This window comes from Cheilinus undulatus, linkage group 6 (genome assembly GCF_018320785.1).
Source record: "Cheilinus undulatus linkage group 6, ASM1832078v1, whole genome shotgun sequence".
In the NCBI taxonomy this organism is placed as follows: domain Eukaryota; kingdom Metazoa; phylum Chordata; class Actinopteri; order Labriformes; family Labridae; genus Cheilinus; species Cheilinus undulatus.
Genome location: NC_054870.1, coordinates 37,612,148 through 37,639,231, shown reverse-complemented (window position 1 = coordinate 37,639,231; position 27,084 = coordinate 37,612,148). Strand labels below are relative to the sequence as shown.

Genomic DNA, 27,084 nt, shown 5'->3' with positions numbered 1-27,084 from the left:
GCAGTCTCTCTAAACTCACAGTGGGGCCTCCAAACATGATGAAGGTACCAAAAAGGAAAATAGACAAACGCAGAGAGCATCATTACAAAAGAAGAAGACTGTCATGATGTTGGACAGCAGTGAAAAGAAAGTAAGAGTATTGTGCTGTACTGTATAGTATGGTATGGTATGATATTGTATTGTATCTTACCATACCGTACCATACCGTGTCATATCATAATGAATGGATAAATTTTGAGTGATAAACCACAGGGGGGAAAAATGCGATTAAAACTGTTATGCTGATTGGGGCGTGGATGGCCTGGTGGTTTGGGTCTTGCCCCATGTGCACATGAGTGGCCCGGGTTCGTGTCTGGCCTGTGGCTCTTTCACCACATGTAGTTCACCACTCTCTCATCCCTATTTCCAGCTCTACCCACTGTCCTGTCACCCTCTAATGGTGGCAAAAAGCCCCAAAATAAATCTTTAAAAAAAATCTTAAAAATATATGCTGATTAATCACATTCTGATGCCATCTTACAGCTGGCTTAAGTAGCTGTGAAACTTCGACTAGAACAATTCTCTGTCCTCTTAACTTGATGGATAAAACCCATATTCTACAGATTAACATCATCCCAGATTGATTAGTAAGTGGAAAATCTGCCCTCGGTCTCCACTTATTCTGTTTTGAAAGCTAATAAGAAGTTTTGATGCCATATTTTAAATCTAGAGACAGGACAAATCATATCGTATCGAATCGTAATGCATAGTATCGTATCAGATTGTTTCCTATCCTGTCCCATTATAACACATCATATCTTACCATATTGTATCATATGTCACCTGCAGCTCCCACCCTTGTTTTTTCACTTTGAGGCTTTATATCTTTGCCCACTTTTTATGCAAATTCTATGGAGATTAGACCAGGGACATTTGACCTAAGAAAAAGAAAGCATCTGTAATGACAGTTGAAGGCAGTTGCCTAGAGAAATAAAATCATATTGAGAGCTGCGACTCCTCTTATATAACCTTCTTCTTCATCTTCCCTACAAGTGTCAGTTTGCTTCAGTTTTTTTCTTTCTTGTTTCTCAGTGCCTCTGCTTTTCACATTTAGTCCACTTTAATGTTCTCTCTGTGCCCTTCAGTTTTTCCATCATCTTCACTGTTTCATCCAAACTCTCCTGTCCCTCTCCTTACCACATGTCCCCTGCATGCTGTGCACAGTGCAAAAGCATACATTAAGCCATTCATCAATGGTTCATCTGCTGGGTTAATGTGTCAGTAATACAGCCGGTAATGACTTCTATAAGTGATGGTTGTGGGACATGAGGAAGACCACACAAACGAGCTGTACTGTTCACAGAGAAGGTAATCCATTCAGACTGGGATTTATTCTGTTTAGTGATCAGTCTGCTAGTCAATGTCTTGGTAGAGGCCTCACAGCTGACAGTACATATCACAGCAAAAAGCAAGCCATGAGGTCAAAGGAACTGCCTGCAGAGCTCAGAGACAGGGTTGTTGCAAGGCACAGATCTGGGGAAGGCTTCAAAAAATCTGCTGAACTAAAGGTTCCCAAGAGTGCAGTGGCCTCCATAATTCTCAAATGGAGGACGTTTGGCTCAAACAGGACTCTCGCTTGGCTTTCATGTGGAGTTTTTTGCAAACTCCAAGTAGGCCTTGCGAATGCACTGTCTTACCACAGCTTTAAATGTTGTGAAAAAGCTTTAAAATGCTTCAGAAGTGCTTGAAACAAAAGCCGCAAACAGGGCTTGATAATGTTCTTGCAGTAGATAAGAAATCCCTGAGAGCAACACAATTAAACGTGATTACATAGGATTTTCTTTAGTGTAGATGCATTATCAGTTAGGAAAATAAGGTGCCAACACTGCCAGGAAACAAGCATGCTTGTTTTGAGTGTTTTTGTTTGTTTTTCCTTTACTGAATATGATAACAGATTGGCAGTGCTACCTCATCAGACCTTTATTTGCCAGTATAATGTAGTTACAGTAGATGAAGAGTAGTTGCTGCGGGAAAGAAAGCAGCCACTTTTCTCTGAAAGGTAATGGACTGAAATAAAATTCACTTTAAACAAAAATCTTGCTGTGATATTTTCCCATCACCTCCCCCAGCTATGTCTTATTGCTGTATGTGCACTTCACATTGAACTTTCTAGAAATCTCTCAGGATTAACCTACTGCACAGGAATTTTGAGTATGTACGAGCCGGGTCATTTGACAAATGGCTTAGAGGGCCAAACCTGAATAACTTTGAGTCTGTTGCTGTAATAATCCATGAGTTATGTGGAGCAGAATGTCATTGTTATTCCTCACACAAGACTTTAAATGTTCAGCATCGGCCAAGAGAAGCATTTATTGTCATCTGTCTGAATTACTCTGGTCTTCTGAGATTTGTTTGCAGCGTTTCTCTTTGAATCTTTTATCTGCTCCGTTCATCTCGGGTTTTTGTATCATGGTGTGTGTGTGTGTGTGGATACTGCAGTGGGAGCTGAAGCCACATGATTCAGTGCGGCTCTTTTGTGTATTGTTTCACATTGTTCTTGTGACCAGTAGAAAGAAGGAGGCGTTCTGTCGCTTTGGTTCCTACTGAAAGAAGTGTAAAATGCTTCTAACATACCATAAAAACAGAATAATTTTACCCAAAAGCTAAAATACTGGATGGGTATTTCATGTCTCATCTCTCCTCTGTTTTCCTCTTGTCTCCTTTCTTTCATGGCAGGTGGATAATGCCAAAGTCCTCCACTATGTCGGAGCGGGCATCGCCTTCCCCACCAGTATGCTGTTTGTGTGCTTGCAGTCAGCGCTGACTTACCGACTGGCCAAGACTCAAGGAGAGTACAACGTGGCCCACCTCCGGCTCTGCATGACCCTGCTGGCCTTCGTAGCCTTGGTGCTCAGTATCCTTCTGCCACCGCTAACAGATGGCAGCCTTCAGAGCTGTCATCTGCTTTAATATAAAGCATACAGTAGTGCTGCCACATGAATATCCTCTTCACTCACTGCAGGGATTCAGTTTGAAATACTGTCTTTGCATGTCAGGGATCATTTATCTCCTGCACTGCAGTAAGAGATGATTCAGTGATTGGTGGAGAACATCATTTCTAAATTCTAACTAATCACTATAACATATGAACTACTTACTGCTACACATGCCAGCTCAGCAATGTTGCACAGAGTATTTTCCACTTTTTGAAAATGCTTGATTGCCTCTTGATGGGTTAGATTAGAAAATAGATGTCATCACTGTAAAGACAAGGATCTGTAGCTTCTGAGCTAAGCGTAGCATAAGAGGCAAGTCTGGCTGCTTTCTCTATGTAACAAAATTTAAAAAACACCCACCAAACTGAATAAAATCCTACCTCCCCTCAATGTTAGATCAATCCAGAGTAGGGAGAGTCAGCCTCCACTAGGAGAAAATAATTTATTCTCTGGACCCCCACCCCCACAAAAATAAGATTAAAAAAATAAAATGTCTCATCTCTAAACACTTGTGTTTTTAACATTTCTATATTTTTGATATTTTGGTCTGCATATGTCTTTAAACATCCATCTTACCCAGATGATCACTTATTTACTTTCAGTGAACATGAACTTATTGCCAATACTACCTAATCTTTATGCTCTGTGCTCTAATTTAGTGGGAACTATGAGTTTGCATCCATGAAGTTGATGCAGGATTGCATAACAGCAGCTCATCCTCCACCTTCAGCTTTGCCTGGTACTCACTTTTGATCATTGTTGGTACCGAAAAGCTGCATTTGCAGAGACACTCTTAGTGTTTGTGGGGCTAAATTTCTCAGTCACCTGCAGTGACCAAAATTCCTTTTAAAAATCCCGCTGGTTTTGGTCACTAGATTTGGTGCTTTGTCTCAATATAACCCCAGGGTTTACACGGCCTTATTTTGTCATTAGCTTGTACATATTTGCAGATTAAACACTGTGGCTGTTGAGCATCATCAGGACCACTGCAGGAAAACCCTAACATTAATAGGCGACTCTTTATCATAGTCCTTGTTGTAACTTTAAATCTGTCCATTTTGCCCCACACAAAGCATAAGTTAGCAAAGCAAATCACCTTTAATCTCGTTTATGGTTCCGCGCCTCCCCTGAAGTCCTGTGGCGCCCCCCAGTGGAGGCCTACCTAACACTAACAAACCGCTGGTCTTGAGCCTTGCCTAGGCAGTTTTCTTATCCCACTCCCGATGGACTTCCATCACCTCCCATTTCTGCAGTGCATGTTATCCACTCCCACCCACAACCTGGTGTGTCCAGTCCTGCCAACTTCTGTACAAAGTCTGACCAATCTCATAAAGAGTTAAAAATAAACACTACGTTCAGTAGGTGATGATATTCATGTGCTCACTTAAGTCAAGCACCACTCAGACAAGGGATATCCACAAATATGGATGAAGTGTGGAGCTGCTGCCAGCCATGACTGATTAAACCCCTTGTTTTATTGATAATAGTAATTTCCAGTCCATATTAAATGGCTTTATTTACACATCATTTATTTTTTACCTATGCAGAGGTGGAATTGTTTTCCTGATTTCTGAAAATCTTCAGCGTGAGCATTTTAAAAGTCCACTGTTCTACATTTTTGTTTCACTTTGGATTTTTGTACCATCTTAAACCAAGGGTGCTATCTGAATACAGACCTGCTTTTATTTTGAAAGAAATTACGAATCTTTGGGTAGATCTAAGATGATAGCATGAACTTAGAGACTAATGAATTAATTTGTTATAAAATTAAAAAATTGTATAAAAGGTCAATGCTTGATTACAGACGGTACAGTTCACCTTTGACTTGCCTACTGATCTGCCTGTGAGTTTTTTTAAGCTGAAATGAGACATCACTACCCACATCACTGTGGCTGCAGGAAGAGGTTGTAGTGGCTTAACCCCTAGTGTGCAGAAAGGGACATGCAATTAACTAAATAAAAATGTGCTTATCATGGACCTTAATTACAATTAATGCATTAATGCTGACAACTCTAATAAATATCAACAAAGCAGACAGTAATTTTTCACTGTTGCTTGACTGTTAGTGCATTTGTACCATCTCATCACAGATCTACCAGGTTTGTGCCTGTTTACCATGAGACGAGAAAGCCAGCTGCCTCCTGTTGTTTATCATGATGTTTTTTATTGGCATATAAGTGGATGAAAACAAGAAAATATTGTTTTCTTTATCTTAGAATGAGCTTGTTGTATCTACTGAGGGAGGAGTTCCTCTTCTGAAGAGTTTGCAGTGTTGACTGCCATGTTTCTACAGCAGCCTAGAAGAGAAAATCCAAACACTGGTGTGAAAGCAGGCCTTCAGGTTTTTCTCAACTGTAAATGTAGGTTCTCTTTCATGGTAGGATGTTGATGGTGAGGAGAACAGAGTTCAGTTGTTCTGAATTTGCAACTCAGCCCTAACATACTTGGAATACTTGGACTGATTTTTAAGTGGAAGAAGTTGAGTTATTCCTTAAGTTGTACTGTAAATATTCCAGGTAAACACTACCCTAAAGGTGTTTTAAGACTCAAAAACCTACCTTGAGAAAACATACAGTCCTCATGATACTCTGTTCTTGTGTTCTAAAGTGTGCTGAAGATTTTTTTGCATTTCAGGCTCTTTTTTAAAATCAAGTTTATGTTTTTAAATTGGACGTCCTGGATCAGGTGTCACTGTCTCCCCTGTTCAAACAGTCCTGTATTTGTTTTTCCTTTTATGCAGTCCTATATTTGAACTGAGGTGGACTGTGGCTATGTTGGTTTTTTATGCATGAACACCACAGAATGGGGAGCATGTGTCATCCTCCTGCTTTGCTGTTGTAACCCTTAACCTTATTCTCAGGCGGGGTGTTTTTCTGTCAAGAAAGCTTCGTTCTTCAGCATGCGTCAGCCATCTTTGAATGGGTGTTCTGCGTCATCGTCATGCTGTTTTACGGGACATTTGCCTTCGAGTTTGCTGGCATGTCAGGAGATACCATGGCCGTGCTGGCAAGAGGAGGAGCCCTTGGACCCGGGGGGAGAGAACACAAGGTGGATGCACTGGGAGCACTGGGAGGGCCCTGTGCACACTCACAGCCTCATCCACACCAGCCTGAAAACATGTCCATCCTGTAGCCTGCTTACACATCCCCGTGCCACACAGCTGGCTCGTTTATTCCTTTCAAACTGCGGTTGTTGAATGAATTTAATTATTCATTTCCAGCCACATTCCTCTGAAGCTTTGAAATAATCCAGGCCAGTGCAGCCGCTGCTCATGACAGAGTGGATTCTAGGATTTTAACCACATGGATGTCGATGTGCTAACACAGCGAAGAGCTCAGATTGTACTGTGCTCACGTCAGAGCTCCGTGACTCTGACAGACTAGTTTGCATTTTGCACATTGCACAAGTGTGAAACCAAATTTTGTCCAAATCAGTCCTGTTTGAATTTTATCAACCAGTTCAAGATTATATTCTGTTTTTCCCTAAAATCTCTGTAAGGCTCAATAAGTGGCCTTAGACCGTTGTGTTCGATGCATTCGTTGTGTGTAAAGGCGGCTGCTGGACGGCCGAGGTGACAGTGTTACAGCTGAGACAGAAATACACAGGAAGAGACAGAGGACGGAGGCTGATTGTTACAAAATGAGCAAGGTCAGTTATACTGCAAAGATATCGAATGCAATAAATTCAGAAACAGTTTGACAAATAGAAAGGTTAGTGAATGTTTCCTTGTGACAGAACAGGGCATTTCTTTGCATTTTGCAATCATATAAACCTGCATTGAGCAATATTTTTTATACTCATTGAAATAACTGTAATGTTAAAGTTTTCTTTATAGAATCAAAATGAAAATGTTGATGACTTTAGCAGCTTTTAGCTTCCTTTTTAAGCTTATAAGGTTGAATGCTCTGTAAGCAGCCTGTCCTCTCAGCTAAGTTCTTATGCAGGTGGTCAAAAAGGTTAAGATATCATCGCGGTCAACCATAAGTGGAAGTAAGAAAGTGAACAGTGGACTAATATTTTCCAAGTTTAAAGCAAAAACTCAAATCTCAGCAAGTGTATGCATCTAATTTCTTCAAAAATATCTCATTACATTATGCATATACTATATTAACCTGACAAGCCTGGATAATCATCTTATTTCAGGATATTTCAATCTAATCTTATATTAAAGCACTTTTAAAACAATGAAAAATGGATCAAAATGTACAATGAAAAAATAAAATAAATAAAAGATAATGAAAAATAAGGCTAATATGAAAACAGTGGGAAAATACTTCAGCCTCTTATATCAGGCAACAAATAAGTTGCAACTTGCTTGAAATTAGTTAAAAAAGAAAAGCTGCCAGTGCTGCAAGCAATATTTCGAAATGTTCATATTAACTGGATTTCTTTTAAGATATATATCTATTCTAGGGAAATTAAAGCAGGCATTGCTTTCTACATTGGCAGCTTTAAATATCAACAAACATTTCTGACTTCATTTTTCTTGTTAATTGATGAAAAAAAAATATCTTTCTAGACTTGTCAGGTGAATGATCCTTTTTATTAAGTGTGATAAAAAAATATGTTACAAAAATTTAGACAAAACCACTGAAGTCTATGCAGCCTGGTCATCTGGGTAATATTTCAGACCTATTTATAGATGATGTATATGTTGGCACAGCTGCTGGATCAGAAACATCTGTTTTATTGTCAAAAACTTATTTGAAACATGCACCATCAATCAGTACGTTTACATGCAGTTAAGAAAATGCATATTATAACATTACTATGGCTACAGTTTTGCATTTAAAATGCATGTAAACTTGTTGGTCGGACTAAAATCAAAATTATTTCTCAAAGTGGGCTACTAGGTCTGGAAAATAAAGGCTTTTCCAAACTGGACTAGAAATTCTGCACATGCTCCACAGCCTTCATGCTGATAGGGTTCTGGCTGCATACTGTACATCTCTGACAGCCACTCTCACATTAGCTTTAGCTAAAGCTTGTATAGCTACATTAGCTGCATAATAAACTTCTCCGTATAAGCGAATGTAGCTAAGTTAGCTTTAGCTATGTGATCTTTAGTAACCGTAGCTAAAGCTAATGTTGCTATGTGGAGAACATAGCTACATATCTTAAGTAGCTGCTTTGTGAGCTTAGCTTTAGCTATGTAGCTATGTTATCTACATAGCTTACACAGCTAATTGAGCTATGTGAGCTTCGTTTAGCATTATAATGTTTTCATGAAGGATTTCTCTCTCCTTTACTCAGCTTTATTGAACATTTTGAAGGTCAGGTTTATAACTTTTAACTTTTGGTGTCCCAACCCTTACCCTAACCCCAAACAGAATTTAATCTGATTTTATTTTGAATATTTTAGCTCATATGAACAGTCCGTGAGGGTGGCTGCAGAGATGCACGGTCTGCACCCAGACTGTGTTGTTCATGCCAGGCTTTTACCTGGAAGTAAAACATCACAAATGCTAAACATATCAGAAGAAGAGTTGTCGTCTCCCCTTTGATACCACTGTGAACTAGGAGGTTAATGTTGGATCTTATTAGTATGTGAAGTCAAGCACAGGGCATGTTCAAAAAGTACAGAGTTTTTAAATTGTTCATTTTTTTGCTGCTTGACTAGAACTAGGTCCAGCAGCAACGTGCTGAAAGAGGGCCCTGTCAATAAATCGATCTTCCTGGGACAAGGACAGTAGTCCAGTTAAATGTCCTCAATGAGTTACAGCTGTAGCTGGATGTAACTGCATGTAAACGTACTGAATGACTCCATGTTCATTTCACAAATGCATGCCTTATATAACTCTTCAGTATCAGTGATGCCTCAGAGTTCAAACCCTTCCTGCTGAGTCTGAGCAGTACACTGCCCCTCCCTCTTATTGTTTACTTTATTGACCTGAAGCTTCAAAGAGTATATGATTCATCTTCCTTCCTGTTGCATTCTGCCAAAATAAGAAAAAGGATTCAGCATCCAGAGGCCTAATGTGAACCAGCTAATAAGATCCAGAGCTCTGTGTTTATCGAGTTAAGTGATGAGGCATCGTGCATGTCAGGTTCTGTCAACGGACGTCTGCATCCTATTATTTAACAAGAAAGGGCATGAGAAGCTTTTATGGGTTTACTTATTACTATTTCTTTTTTTTTTTTTTGACAGTGGGAAAAGATCTGTAACATGGCTGTGCTGCTTCTGTGTGACCGTACTGTTAAAAATGCCAAACATCTGTTTTCCTGTGGCATCGGTGCTAAAACATAAAAAGCCTTATCCTGCCATTTGCCAGAGTTCAGCCGTGATAGTATCTGTTCAACGTGAGCAATAAGTTTGAGATAGTAAGGGTGAACTCATGAAGGAGCATGGGCAGAAGGTTGCATTCAAACCTGTGAGTGCCAAGGATACCAAAGCAGATATTTACCACTACAGATTCATTTAACAAAATACCTGCTCATGCCAACACTGACACAAGTCTCTGATACGTCACTGTGGTTAAGTTTGATGTTTTTCTTTGTGGGTTTAAACGTTGATTGTACTCGGTGACTTTCTCTGGCGTTTGGTGCTGTTACATAACACAAAGAGTTACTGTTTATATTTTGAGAAATGATCCACAACTCAGTGTAATATTAAGAAACCGAACTCTCTGAACAAGAACTACTGCCTGGTGTTTATATCTCTTCACGGGTGTACAACGGCCACATAGTGAAGGGTCATGAAAAGATTTTGACTTTGACCAATTCAGTTGTATTTAGTTTATTCTTGAGGCAGAGTGGACACTTGTATAAAGTTTAAAGAAAATCCCTCAAAGAGTTCCTGATGTATCACATGCAAGAGATAAACATGAGGTCCAATGAACTCAACCACTAATCCATAAGTTTCAAATTCTTTCAAGTTCATCCTTAAGTCAGAGGGGAAAGTTGTGCAGAGTCAAAAGGAAATCCTTCAATGGATCCTTGAGTAATTGTATTGACAAGCAGGGGATGTACATGTGGCTTTGAACTTTGACCTTAGACTCAGTTCAGCTTTTAGTCAGAGTGGACAGAGGGACTTCACCTCAGACCTTCAAATTAGAAATACCTCAGCCTCAAGTCAGAGTGAACATTTGTGTAAACTTAAAGAAAGTTCCTCAAAGTGTTGAGTATTTGGGTTGACAGGCAAGGGATAAACATGAGGCCTTGAAATTTGACTTAAAAACCCCTGAAAAGAAACTACTATAGCCTGGAGTCAGAGTGAACATTTGTGTAAACTTTTAAGGAAACTCCTCAAAGTGTTGTTGAGACATCACAGACATGAGTCTGAGTGGATATTTGTGCCAAGTCCAAAGGAAATCCTTCATGGATCCTTGAATACAAATGGAAACAAGGCCTTGAAATTGACCTAAATACTCCATCTCTTATCTGTTCATCTTTCAGTCAGGGTGGACTATCGCACAGAATTTATATGGAATTCCTCAAAGTGTTGTGGAGATATCCCATCCATTAGTACAGTTTATCCTTGAGTCAGAGTGGACGTTTGTGCAAAATTTGAAGAAAACTCTATGAAGTGTTCTTGAGAATTCACATTTATAAAGGAGAAACTAAAATAAGGCACAGTAATCTTTCCCTTTGACTTAGGGCTTTCAAAATCAAAATTTTAGATTTAAGTCAGAGTGGACTTTTGTGCAATTGTGGAGAAAATCCTTTAAAGCCTTCTTTGGCGATCACTTTCTCTAGCAAGGAATGAACATGAGGCCTAATGCCTTTGACCTACAACCTAAAATCTAAACACTTGATGCTTAAATCAGAGTGGAAATTTGTGCAAATTTCAAAAACACAGTTCTTTAAATTTTGCCTGGACATACTAACATACAGCCCAAAAAAACAATGCCTCTGACTATTAACTTTTTCCTGGCTCAGAGGTTTAAAAACAGATCATTTGCAACAGCTAAAGCCTTGTTAGTGTACCCTCACTCAGAAATAACCACTCTTTTCACTCCACTTCTTGCCACATGTTTACTGTGCTGGTTTTTTTAGTGCAATCCTTAAAAATGTTTTTCAAGCATGGTTTTGCAATTTTTTTACAGAAGGCCTGAAAGCAGTTATTCACTCTCAAACTGATCTGAATATTAATAACAACACTGGAGGGTTGTTTCTCATGCTGCTGTGTTGAATGAGCAGCAACACCAGCAGCTTTGCTAAGCACGTGCTGCACTCTGTTGGCTGAACTTTGCATTGCAGATATGTGCTGCAACCAGAGATGCTGGGCTCAAGTTTAGCTCACAGACGGACTTTTGTTCTTGAAAACAATACACAGTTTTGTATTACAAATGAGAATAATCAGTCAGATGCACATGTGGGCATGATCTTCTGTCTTCTAACTAGCTATGAAGTGTATTTGAGGCCTCTGTTCATCTTCTGTGATCTTTACATTGATGACAACTCAACCCTTTAAAGTAAAGCCTGGCCTTGTGATAGTATAAACACAGTCTGCCTTGATTTTGAGCATCAAGATACCAAAATGTTTTTGGTTACCTTCACTACAAAAATACAAGTCAGACGCACCCAATCTTGTGTCATTTGTTAAGTTTTTAAAAACTGCAAGAAACTCCTGCACTCCTTACATTTCTCTACAATTTAGTAGGAGACATCAGTGTGACTTGTGTATCTTTGTGAGGCATCAAAAGGACCGTAGAGACATTACTGTGTGAATTTTAATGGACTGCCACTACACTCACGCTCTTTGTTAGCAACTTTTGGTTCAAAACATCAGTAAAATCTGTATTTTAGAATAGTCACTGCACATTTAGGTCTGATAAGCTAAGATTTATTCGAAAGATGAATTGAACTCCAGCCTCTACATCTAGCTTAAGCTATGCAGTTATCTTCAAGCTGTTTCCGCTAAAGTTAACCCTGCCCACATGACGCTACAAACACAATATGCCTTTATGTAACAGTAAGCATTCATGCATTATACACATAAAGCAAAATGCTACTCATGCTGCTCTTTTAAGAAACGTTTTATGAACACAGTTACTGTAAGTGTTTGAATTCTTCTCATTGCATGTACAGAAACTATGCATACAGCCTGTTACCACCACAACAGTTATTTAAATGTGTCCTTTTAAGCTCTCTTTATGTCTGATTTTGCATCGCCTCTCTGTTTAGTTCCACTTTGTCTTAGTTACTGATCAGTGTGAACTTTGCTCTCAGGAAAATGTTACGACACCAGCTGTAGTCATCGTTTGATTCAAAGCAGAATGAACTCTGCTTGCTTCTGCCTTCTGTTACCATTGTTTTAAAGGAATGTGTTTCATGTAGCGTTAGGTGCGACTGTTTTTTTTCCTCTATTGGGGGATTGATGGTTAGACATTATATCAGATTATTTTTGTTAATCAAGACGCTGTAAAGCTACAAACAATAGACATTCCTTTATATTTAGCTTGTGAGAATGTGTATGCTGCTCAGACAAATATGGTTAGATCAAGGAGAACCAATCAGTTGATCATCTACAAACATGTAAACCTAAAAAAGACTCAATTTCTAAACGCAAAAGCTCCCTATGTGCCTTATGTATTATTTTGATAATGAAGACCAAAGAGGTTTAGGTTGTAAATTCTATTTTGATGAAAAGTCATATGATTGTATATATATATGCCTTAATGTTCAACAAATAAATGTTTTAAGAAAAGCTGCTGTTTCATTGTACCTTGCCTTAATAATCCACTGAAGATGCACACATATCTTTAATTCAACATGCACAACAGTTCATGTCTCAGATTTCTTTAACTGTTTGATTATTTACATTGTCCAGTTTCTCTGCCAGTGAGGTTGACAGAAATGATGGGGATCAACACATTAGAGGAAATTTCTCTTACAAAAAACAATTTGGGCTGTAGATGAAAGCAGTGTTACGCTCACCACAAAGTCCAAAACCTCTACAAACATGAAGCTTGAATAGATTTAAGGCAATCCATTCAAGCGTGTTGCAGTAGAAATAAGATAGCAATTTATTTTGGTGGCTTTAATTACCTTGTGTAATTTTATAGTAATAAGAGGTAATTTTTAGAAATAAGGTGGCAGTTACCCAGTAATAAGTTGGCATTTTACCAAGCAATTACCAGTGATGTTAAGGAAGTGTTAAGGCAGTAATATTGTATTAATTATCAATTAATTGCTTGCCATACTGTGGCAATTCTCTGTTTATCATGTGGTATTTTACCCTAACCTTGAGCCCTAGCCCTTACTTGTGTAATATTGTGGCAAGTTTCTGGTAATATGTTGGTATTTTCATATTTTTTTCCCATGTCCTCAATGAAACATAGTGCTGTTTGGCGCTCAGACAGTACAGAATATAAAACAAAAACTGAAGAAGATACACCTACGTTTCTAGAAAAGTATTAGAAGATTCATAAAAGTTTCTGAGACACATTCCAAGTAAAATTCCCCCAAATATTCCAGGTAGGTTCCCCTTAATTGCCAGATGTTTCCTGAAATTTTCCTGGACACCTGGAGGTTGGAAAGTGTAATAATTACTGTTGAAAATTCAAAAGACTTCTTGGTTTCTTGTGATTTTTTTTTTTTTACAATTTACATTATATTGACAAAACTTTCTGTGAAAATGCCTGCAGAAAATTCTCAAAATTGAGGGGAAAAAAGTTTCCTAAAAAAAGTTAACAGGAGAATTCCTCCAAAAAAAAACTTCAGATGAATTTACAATTAAAAAAAGTCCTGAATAATTCAAGTCAAGTACTTTTATGTTTCCTTTCTACTAACAACAGAAAATGGAAAAGTACTTCATAGACTCTGAACTCTTTTCTTCCCCCAACCCACTGGAAACAGCTCTGAGACCCACTTTTGGATCCTGACCCATCAGTTGAGAACCACTGGTCTAGATTGTAAAGGATGGATTTAATCTGGATTTGGCTTATCACTGTAAGGAGATGTTTTAGACAAGAAATGAGCCAAATACACTTGGAAAAACATATTTTTTGTCTGTAATAGTAATCTACTGGATAACATGACAATGTTTAAGGGAAAAAGCACTCTTGGGAAATCTGCTCAAAATGTAAAAGATACAGAAGGATCCACCATTATAGATTTAGTATTAACATTGCATCACATCATTGTTACAAAGCGCCATTAGTATGGTCTGCTAAATTCTTTAGTCTAGCAGCTTGTAAAGAGAAGAAACTGATTCACATTGAAATCAGAATTAAGACTTGTGTGATTTTCTGATAAGTTTAGCCACATTTACAGACTGAGTCACAGCAGCAGGACTGCAGGTAAAAAAAAGACAAATATAGAAACAAACAAGCCACCAGAAGAGCTGTGGGGAAGTAAAACTAACTTGCAGAGATAATGACAGCGGAAACAAGCAGAATGGTACAAGAAGACTGTATGGGACTGATGAATTGTAACATATGTAGCTGTTAACAGTGCAAACAGCAGCCTGTAGCACACATTACAAAGTAAGACTTATTTCACAGCCATGAAACAAGAATGACATTTTTTTCTAAATTTACGTCTTTGGCTAAGCAATAATGACACTCCTTACATTCATGTGAAAGACAAGAATCATGTCCATGTTCCCAGGGTCCTTTATTTCTCATTATAATGACCTTTAATAAGGTATTTATAGGTCGTTTAAACTGAGCGGTCTGGTTCAGTTTGGTACGGCATGGTTTATTTGCATTTCTATCATCAAAAGTTGGAAAGGGTCCCAAATAACTGACCTGTACTATCCTACTTTTTGACGCCCTTCTTTAGGGGTGCCAAGCTTACCAATCTGTCCAAAAAAGGTAGAGCAAAGTACACAATAGAGGGTTTGCACTGACTTCACTTTTAGCATGGGACACAACTGCTCATAAAGCAGAGCCTGAAGGCACAGATCAGCCTGGTTCATCAGTGACGGATGTGAAAGTTGTGAAGTTTTACGATAACAAATCTTTGGATCAGTTGATTCTATGTACTGTAGTGATTCATTTACATGAAGCTTGGTCATGTAGGACACGGCTGTCATACTCCTAGCTGTGATCAACTGACGGCCAGCTGATCTTTCTCTCAACACTGTGGTGTATTTAAATATGACATCCTTCTTACTAACCCCTGCTTGCATTAATGCCGATGAACCATGATGCTGCTGCTGCTGGCAATGATTAACCTCCTCCACCCCATCCTCCTCCTTTATAGCATAAAGCTTGTTGCAGCCTCATACATTTCTATAAACATATTTCGTCAGCTGATCATCTGTACTGACTGCTGAAGTAAAGTTTACTCCCTACTGACTTCTGCTACTCAGCAACTAGAACAACAAACTCGTGCTGCCTGTGAGGTCATGCTTAGTTTCTACAGTCAACCCACCGAGCGAGGGTACAAGTGTCTGGAAATGCAAACTATTTTGGGGTTTGTGTACCGAACCATACCAAACCATACTCAATCCAACTGGAAAAGTTATGGTGCCTTAAAATGGGGTCCTGTCACTGAAGAGACCATATGAACGCTGTCCTGTTATGGTAATCACAATGACCACAGTGGAATGGTCTTGAGATTACTTGTTGGGATATGTTTCATGACGTTTGCAGAAATAGGGGAGCCCACGATTTTCAGTTCACACGTGGTACAAAAGAAGCTAATGGCAAGTTTAAATCTTTGTCGTCTTGCTTCTTTACGAGCTACGGTGTCCCTACACCTCCCCTGTACATGACTTTGCTTTATGAGGTCCATTTGAAGGCAGCATTTTTTCCAGTGTACATCCCTGTCTTAAAGTACAAATATAGCCCTAATCAATCTCTTACAATACAAGTAAACGAAGGACCCTGGGAACAGATGAGTGATGTTAAGATTAAAGTACCTGCTATTATTTTAAAGTACTTGAAAAACAAAGCACCAGGGTTGTTTCTGTACATCATACTGGTCAAAGAGAGGAACTGTCACAGCTTTGAGGTAAAAAAAAAAAAAGATCAGCTTCAAGTGGGGCGGAAGAGTTCCCTTTGCATGCTATCAGGAAATACTTTAACTAGTGATTGAATGAATATTTCTAAAGCACCATTAGTTTTGCAGACTGGGGTATAGGAAGATGATATTTCCTCTGCAGTGTCCCTTCTGTTAGCTACAACCGCTCCTGTGAATAATTCCCGCCTCTCCTCTTTAAAGCTGACTGATCCCTAACTTTGGCTTAATTTTCCTATTGTATAAAAATGTCCCATCAGTTGTCAGAGCTGGCCGGTTCTAGCCCGTGTGGAGGGGTCTTCTTCAGCCTCCATGTGAGCCGATCAGGACGAGCAGGTGGAGTATTTAGTAGACCAGTTTTTTGGGCACCTCCCAAGTAAACTCTGATCGGCCAAAGTGGCCGTAAGAAGCTGTCTGCTGGTAGATCGGCCTCTTCAGGTTCAGCTCCCTGCAGAGGACAGAGAGTGAGACGACATGAGAGGTGAGAGACAACTTAGACATTTCCGGACTACATATTCTAGGAATCCTTTATCCAAATAACAAAATATTTGACATTAAATTTATTTGTGTTTCATTTTTAGTGTTGCGTATTTGAATAATCCCATCTATATTCAGGCAAAGTAAACTTGGCTGTGAATGCTGCAGTTTAAAGGTACTGGCTCAGTCTATTTTCTTACATAAATTAACAAAAAAATGAGGAGATTTTAGGTTTGACACCAATTGTAATCATCACAACTTTTACTGCAAAATCATCGACAGAGAAGTGAATGTAGACGTAAGATGATGGACACTATAGCTATAGTTGCTGTTTCATAATAGGATCATTGTTGTGGTATTATTAGTTGAAACATTGAACCATGAAGTTATATTTGCAGTGCTTAGGTTGAGTAGTAACTTATGTGGCCAATCTTCAAATGTTCTACTTTGATGCCCTCTTGTGGTAATATTAGGAAAGAGCAGCATGCAAGCTCCTCAGTGTTGCAGAAATGATCTGATTTAGATGGAAACCAAAACACATCCCATCAGACTTTCTATTTTAATATGCTTTAATGATTTAAACCATGCTATTTTGGGGAAAACTGAGTAAAATAAAATGTGTGCTAGCATGTCTTTCTGTTCAATCATGTTTTAATCCACCAAAGATCCAGTTACATTTTTTTTTATTTCGGTCACGATTTTTCACAAGGAGGAAGAGGTGCACCCTGATGCCAAACCAGATGGGGACCACAAGCTTAAACTGTACCATACACTGTGGTTATAAATGAAGCCTCCTTGTCTAATCGGTATTTCACGTGGAGAATATGGAAGTCATAAACACACGTTTACCTGACAATGACTCCTGGCCTCAAGTCAAAGTTTTTGTTGACGATGTGCAGCAGCTCTGACTCTGATTTCTCGGAAGAACCGTAGGTGAACAAGGAGATGGAGAGAGGATGGGCCACTCCGATGGCATAAGACACCTGTTGGATGCACAAACAGCTCATATTTATGCCTCAAATACAGGTCATCATCATGCAGCCTAAAGGTTCATTTATGCTCCACATATGTAACCTTCTGTCTGCACTCTGCATTTATTTCGTCTCTATTTCTGCCCGCTCTCTGGAAGCTTATGGTAGCCCAATGCTGGGAATCATGGGGGCGGTTCAAGTCAGTCCAGCAAAGCATAACAAAGCAAAATCAAGCATTTTCAAAATTCAATCACATTTTCTTGAAACAAAATTACCTTTTATAAAACAATGTTAACGATGCAGTTTGGCACATTAAACTAAACCATTAGGAAACTGATGTCGACTGATGCGTGAGAATGTTATTAAATTATTAAAGAACAGAGGTGAAAAGTAGCAAAAAAAAAATGGTGGTTAAAGAGTAGAAACATTGGTTAAAAGTGGTAAAATGTAGCTAAAAATGGGAAAATGGTTTGTAAAAATGGTGAAAAACTGTTGAAAAGTGGTAAAAAATTGATTTAAGTGGTAAAAATTGGCAGAAATAAGTAAGGACATCTGGTTAACAAGTGGCAAAAAATGGTTACAAGTGGTAAAAAAGGCCAACAGTGGAAAATTGGTTCTAATTGGCAAAAAATTGTCTTATTGTGGAAAAAGTGGGACGTAACACGGTAAAAAATGGTTAAAAAGTAGCAAAAAAGGTTTAAAAGTAGCAAAAAGGGGCTATAAGTGGCAAAAATGGTTTTGATGTGAAAACAAATGTTGCAAAATAGGCAGAAACAGTGATAAAAATAGGTTCAAAAGTGGCATGAATAAGTAATCAGAGCCCAATAATAGCTTGACAGATTTTTCAGCTCCAAAATGAAGTAACTGTTAGCCAGGATGCTAGCACTGATGCTACTGATCAAACATACATGTATTGACATCATCAATGAAGCACAACTGGTGAGGGCCTATTCGCTGGGCTTGTCAGGGCATTAATGAGCCTGAATCCCTCACTGGTACTTTTGTGCGGTTAACGAATGACGCTCACCTGAACCAGAACCCTCCTGCACAGTTTGGCTTTGACCAGAGACTTGGCCACCCAGCGAGCGGCATAGGCAGCCGAGCGGTCAACCTTTGAGAAATCTTTTCCTGAGAAAGCTCCGCCCCCATGAGCCCCCCAGCCTCCATATGTGTCTACAATGATTTTCCTGCCTGTGACACCAGCATCACCCTGAAAGTAACAACAGATTGAAGATGAGAAATGTGGTTTGACACTGACTGTGTTTTTTTTAGCTGTCACAGTTTGTTAGTAATGGTCACCTGTGGTCCTCCAATGACGAATCGGCCGCTGGGCTGGAGGTGATAGATGGTCTTGTCATCCAAGTATTTAGCAGGAACCACAGCTTTGATCACCTAATAGAGAAGATGCAGATAAGAAATATGTTAATTTATGAGCGATACATCAGTCAGAGTTGAGAGAGGTTTTTGTTGAAGCTTTACCTTCTCCTTGAGGACCCTCTGCTGTTCCTCCAGAGTGATGCAGTCGTCGTGCTGCACAGAGATCACGATGGTGTGAACTCTCTTGGGGATCACTGCTCCGTCCTTCTGTTCATAATGTACTGTCACCTGTGGAACACAACAGGCAAAAAGTTCTGTTATCATATGTTGTCTGGCTCCAGCATGTCCTGATAAAGACTCGTTGGAGAAACATGTAGACATCCCTGTTCAATAAAGGAACTTTTATTACATCAGAGAGCTGGGATTTCCAGTGTTGACTGCAATTTCTACCACTTTAGACTTTATTTGTAAACAATCTGGCAAGTTACCGTTCCATCTTTTGCAATTTATTCTTGTCCTCTCATCCTGAAGAGTACCTGATCCTGGTTACAATGTTTTAGATAAATTTTAGCCCCTGTAGCATTCACCCTCTTCTTTCTACAGCTCCTGTATGTTATGTTTGTAGAGGACACTCTCATTCAACACTCAGAGAGAGAATCTGTCCAGATATATTTAAAATTCAATCAGCTGACTAGTTTATCTCTTATTGATTATATGTCTATTTGTAAAAGTTTTAAATCTGTTTCATGTTCAACTACTGAGATGTTCTAACAAACTGCCATCAACCTGGTTAGTTTACTAAGACCTTAGGCACACAGAGGTTTAGTCAGCAAAAACAAAGAAATACTTCAAACATTCACTGTAGAAGTACACTGGGGTCTATTCAGAAAAGAAACAACAAGCTAATAAACAGGGAGGGCTGCTGGCGTTTCAGTTTCACAAAGAATAAAGAGAAATGCTGCATATCCTCACCTGTGTTTTGGAGTCAGGACGCAGCCAGGGAACGGTGCCATTACGTCTGAGCTCGGCCATCTTTGAGTTGAGTTTGTGGGCTAAGACAATGGTGAGAGGCATGCACTCCTCTGTCTCATCTGTGGCATAGCCAAACATCAGACCCTGCAAAGAGAGAGAAAGAGAGAGAGAGAGAGAGAGTCAGAATGCAAACAGGAAGACGTAGACCTATCAGTATAATATCATGAATCACAAAAAAAATAATACAATACAATATCAATATCTATCTCTATCTCTCTATCTCTATTTACAATAGAGTAAAGGAAAAATAAAGTAAAAGTATACCAGGCAAAATCTTGAAGAACATCCTCACTCAGTAGGCTTCATTTACATCCTTTTATGTGGTGCAACAGATGTTTAATTCAATTCTTTTAATTTAGTTTTTTAACAGACTGAATTGCATGTATTAAGGTGCTGTCTTTAAGCAAATTTTAGGGGCTGAATAAAAGACTAATGAAAGATTTTTTTATTATATTATCAGCAAGTAAAACAGGAGGTACCACACCTTTGGTATATGTATAAAAGCCAGTGAGACAACATTTTGCCTGGTCTTGTGAATGGACTTGTAATGGACGGCTCACACCTACCCATTCACACCCATTCAGTCCACCAGTGTTAATTTTGGCAGCTATTTTTAATTTTAGTCTCAGTCTTTCGATTGAATACCTTAGCTTTAGTCATGTTTTAGTCATTTCTATTCTTTTTAGTTTTTGTCTAGTTTTAGTCAACAAAAACTAAAAAACATTTTAGTCTAGTTTTAGTCCATAAAAAGTCATCACATTTTAATCCTTACTTTTAGCCCAAGTGTTTATTCTCTTGCCTGAATCTGGCACCAAATCATGGTTGTGTGCTCTCTGCCAAACCAGGGATCCCTGCTTTCTACAGCTGAGAGACAGAATAGCTACAGCTGCATTGTATTTTGACAGATTGAATGACAGACGAAAACTAAATTACAATTTAATTTAGTTTTAGTCATCTTGATGAAAACTAAACATACTTTTAGTCAGTTTTAGTCATCAAAGATCTATTTTTGGCTAGTCTTAGTATCATCTTTCTCATGGAAAAAAGCTGTAGACGAATGTTTTTAGATGTAGTTTTAGTCGACAAAATTAACACTGCAGTCCACATGTATGGTGTGGGTTGCTGTGGAGAATTGGCCATAAGTATTAGCTTATACCATTCAGATGCGTCCATATAGCAACACTTTAGCAGCTCATCCTTAAGATCTGACCATCTTAACTTAATAACCCAGCAGAGTTTTGAGCATTATTGTAATAAAAATGCCAAATACAGATATTATGATTGAGTTAAAACAGGTGTGTGTCACGCAAAAACTCTAACCTTTATTCCATGATTTAAACATAACTATAAGGTCTGCTTGGTGCCCCAGGTGGAGTGGCTCATCATATCCATATCGCAATTAAAGAGTATTTTCATCCTGTTTTCTAAACCGAAGGTTGATTATAAAAATGCCTTTTTTTGAATTTGTACAATATGTACGAAAACACATTTAAGAGTAAAAATCAGAAAGATAAATGACAACTGTAAATCATTGTTTTCCAACCTTCATTACTCAGCTCACACTCCTAACATTTATCTTTTGACCCCCTGAAGGGCCTTGACCCCTCAATTAGAAATCACTAGACTAAACAACCAAAGTGACCATAAAGTACTTAAACCAGGTTCACACTAGCCAGTTATAATTATGACACGTGAGCCACATAACTTATTATCCGCTGTGTTAGGGTTGTGAAAAACAAAAGCATTTATTCCTCCTTAATCCTAAAAAACAAAAACATGATGCCTGACTTTTATACTATTATTTGAGCCAAAAATACTCTGTGCTGTTGGGACAGTCCCACCTGGTCTCCTGCTCCAATGTCTTCCTCTTGTCTGTCAATGTGAACTCCCTGAGCAATGTCCGGACTCTGCTGCTCCAGAGCCACCAGCACATTACACGTCTTATAGTCAAAACCTGCATGGACAGTTAATAAGACAGAGGGGAAAAAGCTGAAATCATGGCAACTCCGAGAATGTTTTACTTCTCTCACTGGCTATTTTCAGGATTGTTCTCACCCTTCTCAGAGTTGTCGTAGCCAATGTGTTTGATGGCGTCCCTTACCACCTTCTGGTAGTCCACAACAGCTCGAGATGTGATCTCCCCACAAAGTAGCACCATTCCTGTCTTACACACCGTCTCTGCAGATAAAGCAACATATTCAACACCCTAAAAAAGTGGGGATCATACCAGAAAACATTTAGACTTCAGTTTCTTTGAAACATGAAAACATGAAAGGTCACAGAGTTTCCCCCAGCAGGTCGCCATCTTGTGACTTTGACAAGTCAATACTAAACACGATACATTATCTCAGAAACACCTGTGACTTCAAATACAAAATTAGGCCAGTAGGTTATCATGTCATTAGTTAATAAAAAACATATTGTTTTTTTGTTAACACATTCTAGTCTTCATTCCCATATCACTCCAATTCTTGCATCTCTTCATCGGCTTCAAGTTTCTTTTGGGATAATTTTCAAAATTGTATGAATTTCATGCAAGGCCCTGCATGGCTTAGCTTCTTCCATCAGTCCCTCCAGTCCTTCCATCAGTGGCAGCTCCTAAACTTTGGAACAATCTTCCTGATAACATCAGATTTGCCACACCTGTAGTTTCTTCTAATAAGCTATCAAAAACTCATTTTTATAGATTAGCGTTTTTATAATTTCAGTAATTTCTAATGCCCCTCTGAGGTTGTGTTTGTAATTGAACATTATGTTCGTTGTGTTATTTATTGTGTGTATGTTTGTTATGTTTGCTTGTCTGTCTGCCTCTTTTGGGATTTGTGAAGCAGTATGTAAGTGTGTTTTTCAAAGTGCTTTAAAAAGAAAGTTTCTAATTATTACTATTATTATCATAAAAATTAAAAATCACTTTTTTTAGAGTGGTCCTAATATAGCATCATAATAATGAATAGTTTATACATAGAGCTTTTGTGAGATCAACTGTATGCAGGTCTACTGTTGTGGGAATTTTTTTCAATTAAAACATTTAAAATTGATGTGTATTGGTCAAAGTGGATCCTGGAGGGGTGCTTGACTTTTTCTTAGCTATGAATAGGGGGGCCCTAAGGAAAAAAGGTTGGGAACCACTGATTTAAAACATTGTTACTCTACATGTATACATGAAGAGATCTTTTATTTTTTTATTATTATTAGCAACAGCAAATATCGCTATGAATTTGATATGAACCCTAGTTTCCTCACCACAGGCGACCTTGGCGTCGGGGTCCTGTTTAAGGTGGGCGTCCAGGACAGCATCACTGATCTGGTCACAGATTTTGTCTGTAAGTAAAAGGGAAGCAAGATGATGATTTTCAAAGCAGAAACTGTTTGTTTGATTGAGACATCTGAGGTGGTAATTCCAGCATCCTTTATGGTGCAATGGTTATACATTTGTAGAACTAACAATAGAATATTCTGGCTTTAAAGACCAAGATTTGTTTAGGCTTTACACCTCGCTTTAGACTGTATTATTTTTCAACCCCAAAAATTTAGTTCAAACACAATCTCTCAGAAACTGAGCAATGAAATAAACAGTAAAGGGCTTATGTAAAGGTGTAGGGCGACATGTCTTTGTGATCAACAAGAGCCGCTATCAGTGGGAAAAGCCCAGACTGTAAGGTGTGTTATCAAATCAAAAGATATATGTTGCAGATTTCTACCAAGGCCACACTCCTCTGTGATTCTGCAAACTGTACTGCAGAGTTTTAACCTAACTAAGAAAAGGCTCTAATAGTGTAATGCTATTTAGGATCTAGCTATAACTTGTTTTAGTCGGAGGGGTGTGCTTGACAAGGAGGACGTAAAAAGAAAATGTATAAACACAATAACGTGGGGATATTTCATCAGAACGGGCAGTTTTATCCTCTGCTGACAAATTAAATCAGAAGAAAAATATAAAGCTATCTGTACCAGAATTTGTTTCTTCCTTGTTATTCTGTTGAAATATGGATTTATTAATTTACTTGAATATGCATTCACTTGATTTATTGTAAATATTTTTCTTGAATTATATATTGCAAAGAAAGGCCCACAGGAAAAGGGAGGGTTTTGGAATTAAGAAAAATAGGTAGTTGCAGGTTTGCAATAATTTTGTGTCTCACTGTGAATTGTAATGGTGTGGCATGGTACCGAAATGTTACTGAAACATGAGGATGCAAACCCGCCAACTCTGTTAAAATGGATAAAAAAAAAAAGTGGTCACAAAAAAGGAAAGAAAAAATCAAGACACCTGCGTTTCTTCACAGTGCTGTGGTTATGACATTAACTTTGTCAGTGCTTTTTGGGAAAAATGATCACAAGTGACTTTGTTTCACTTCAGTTCTTGCATCTTCTATGTTTTTTGCTCTTATAGGACTTTTTAGCATATCTTTTAAAACCTTGCAAACTGAAAACAATGTCAAGCCTTTATTTTACATCCATGTACACAATATTTACTTTTATGTGATTTGATTTGCTAAAGTTTATGAACATCAGTGATTCAGAAACAGTTTCTTTAACATTGTACTACTATGTTAAATCCTGTCATTATTGATAAAGCTGCATGACTGGGCTGGCTCACTCTGCAGAGTTTACCGATTATTGATCACACACAGGGGACTTTGTAAGGTTACATATTTGTGAAAGGATTACAACACACTGAGAGGGGAGGAGGGGTCCAAAGGCAGCAGTGTAGAGGGTAGAGTACACCATGTTAACGGTTATCATTAGGTTTAAAGCTGGGGAAGCTGTCGGTACAAAGTGTGCATACAACACCTGGGTTTCACTCTGAGTCCTTAATAGGAAATTATTAGCCACATAAGAGGGTTGATTATTGGTTTATTTTGGGGGTGTTTCTCACTGATAATATATTGCCTATGAGGATGTATCTTGCCTTTTATAAACTTTGTTTACTACTGTTTTATTGTTTATAATTAGTTATAAATCACCCTTCATTTATGGGGGCTGACAGGAGGAGGAGTAACTTTTGATAAAGGTATTTATAACCACAGTCCTACTTTATAGTATGGCTGCATGCATCCTATGAGTGTCATTGACTGTAGAAAGTACTGGACAAAGTCCTGAGAGAGAGCCGTTTGATGATTGAAAGGCTTTTGAAGCCAATCCACAGCAGAAAAGTTTGCCTAAAACTTACTTTTGATCAAACTAGTAACTTAGAGGTGGAGTTTAAACGCCTCAAGCCTCCTGACAAACATCTACACCGTGCTGGCGTCATGTCAGCCATGCCTCTAATTATGCATAATTGTATCCTTCTTAAAACCAGGAGTGTTATAAAAATTCACTCCCTATACAGTGTGTGTCCACAAAGACATGAACTATTCCTACAAAAATCTGGTTATGATGTTTATTCCTGCTGCAAAAATCTACATTTTTACACAGGTGTGTATGTGACTTCTGGTGCTTTTGCACCCTGCCTCAAGTGGACACTCAGGAAGCTGCAGGTTTGTTTTTGCACTGTCAGACTTGCTTTATTTGCAGCACTGGAAGTTGCCACTTGATTCGTTGAAGCTGAAATGAATTAAAATCTGTAAGGCTGATGTTCAGCATTTATTTTTGACTCTACTGCTGCATTTTTATTATATAAGTGATGATCCAAAATTTCACCATACTAAAGAATAATTGGTGAAATAAAACAAACAACGTGGAGTCGATGTTTCCCTTGTGCTCTTATAGATCACTTTCTTCAGCGTGCAACCTTACACCCCTCTCACTCACCCTCACACACCACACTGTCACACACATTTGCACTCTGCTGCACAGAAGTGAGAGTGAGAGAGAGGGGCAGTAAACACATGTTGCTGTGAATGGAATACCAACCATGCTTTAGGAGTAAATACACAGCACTGTGGAGTTATTTTGGACATAAAGTACAACTTGTTTAAAGTTATTTTTTTTTTGCATGTTTATGTTTTCTACAAGTCAATCCTTATTAATGTGGTAAATTGAATTGTACTTGAATTGTGCAAAGAGGGAGAAAGATGGAAAATAGTTGAAATTGTGTGTTTTAGAACATTTAAAGATATCTGAAGCATTGGACATAACTTTGAAGTGTTATGATAAACTTAATTCCCTGTGAACTTCGTGGAAGTTTTGCACATTCCCAGCTATAGTTGACTTACCTGGATGTCCCTCTCCTACGGACTCCGACGTGAACATGAAAGAGCCATCATCCAGCAGATCACTCATGTTTTCTTCAGGGCCAGGTACTGTGTACTATCAGGGAGAAAAATGTTCCTCAGTTTCCACAAAAAGCAGTCCAGAAAGAGCTGAAGGCTGCTTTATATTCCTGCTTGTTCTCTTGAAGAGAGAAATAAAGAAAGAGAGGCTAACAGCCCTGTAGCCAATACACAGTCTGTCCTACAAAACTCCACGTCTGTGTCCACATGGGCCAATATATACAGCCAGGAGAACGTACACGCACACACATGTCATGTGAATCCAGGGGACAGTCCATTCCAGGGGGGAGTGGATGATGGGAGGGTATTTCAGCATGTGGAATCAGCTTGTTAACCCTTTGTGTACAGTTTGTTGTTAGTGTCTGATTAAAGTCATCAACTTTGGGTTGTGAATTTAGTCTCCAGATGTGATACTTTATGCATGAGAGCAAAAAGATCTTAAACGGGGGGTTCCCCTCCCCCCCGTCACAGCAGTGGGACAGTTCTGTCTGCTGGGAATCAGCCAGGATAGGGCAACCTATAGACAGAGAGAGAAAAGATGTTTGTTGTCAACTCTGAATATGATGCAACGACACCTGTTTATATCTTTTCTGAGCAAAGTAGGCAAAGGCATGACATGTAAACATAAAATCAGCATAGCTGTGATTATAACTCAGTTAATTAACAGTTTTCTGCCACAAGTTTTGTAATAATTAATGAATAACATTAACAAAGACCAACATGTGATGCTTTAAGTTCCTCGGACCTGAGAAGATGCTGCTTTTCTTGGATAACATGGCAGTTATCTACACAGATAGAAAAAAAATACTGCCAAATACTATACGTGAATAAAGCAGCAATCTAAGGTACTCTTATATGTTTTATACTCACAGTTATTTGATTTCCCACTTTCAGGATTATTGTTATAGCAGTACCAATAAACAAGCAGCAAAGAATTAGATTTATCACAACATATTACATTTTAATCTATTCTATAAAAACAAGCTTTCTAGCTATTTAAATTACTGAATGAAGGATTAAGTATAATGACTGCACATTCATTTTTTTCAAGTTTTATTTTTGGGGTCTTTTCGCCTTTATTCAGAGGAGCCCGGACAGGGGACACTGTTGGAAATCAGGGAAAGAGAGTGGGAGAAAGGAGACACAAATCAGATTAGAATCTGCCTGCTTGAACTAGCTTCTGGACGG

The 27,084-nt window shown here is 38.5% G+C and overlaps 2 protein-coding genes across 3 annotated transcripts in view; one reads left to right on the top strand and one right to left on the bottom strand.

Annotated features, from left to right (window-relative positions):
- zgc:154058 (uncharacterized protein LOC795538 homolog) overlaps positions 1-12,624 on the top strand; it is a 53,513-nt gene extending 40,889 nt beyond the window's left edge. For both annotated transcript variants that reach the window (XM_041788807.1, XM_041788806.1), the window contains exons 7-8: positions 2,716-2,893; positions 5,836-12,624. In XM_041788807.1, the coding sequence (XP_041644741.1) occupies positions 2,716-2,893; positions 5,836-6,107 (450 nt within the window). In that variant the 3' untranslated portion in view covers positions 6,108-12,624. The remainder of the gene's footprint in view (positions 1-2,715; positions 2,894-5,835) is intronic.
- A 1,280-nt stretch (positions 12,625-13,904) lies between these two features.
- On the bottom strand, positions 13,905-26,125 carry mat1a (methionine adenosyltransferase I, alpha). The gene is made up of 10 exons (XM_041788797.1): positions 25,840-26,125; positions 22,925-23,002; positions 21,737-21,859; positions 21,523-21,635; positions 19,622-19,765; positions 18,812-18,937; positions 18,632-18,724; positions 18,360-18,542; positions 17,211-17,344; positions 13,905-16,332 (listed from the first exon to the last, which is right to left on the bottom strand). The coding sequence occupies exons 1-10, from the start codon at positions 25,904-25,906 to the stop codon at positions 16,230-16,232; spliced, it is 1,164 nt and encodes a 387-aa protein (XP_041644731.1). The 5' UTR covers positions 25,907-26,125; the 3' UTR covers positions 13,905-16,229.
- Positions 26,126-27,084: the final 959 nt, after the last annotated feature.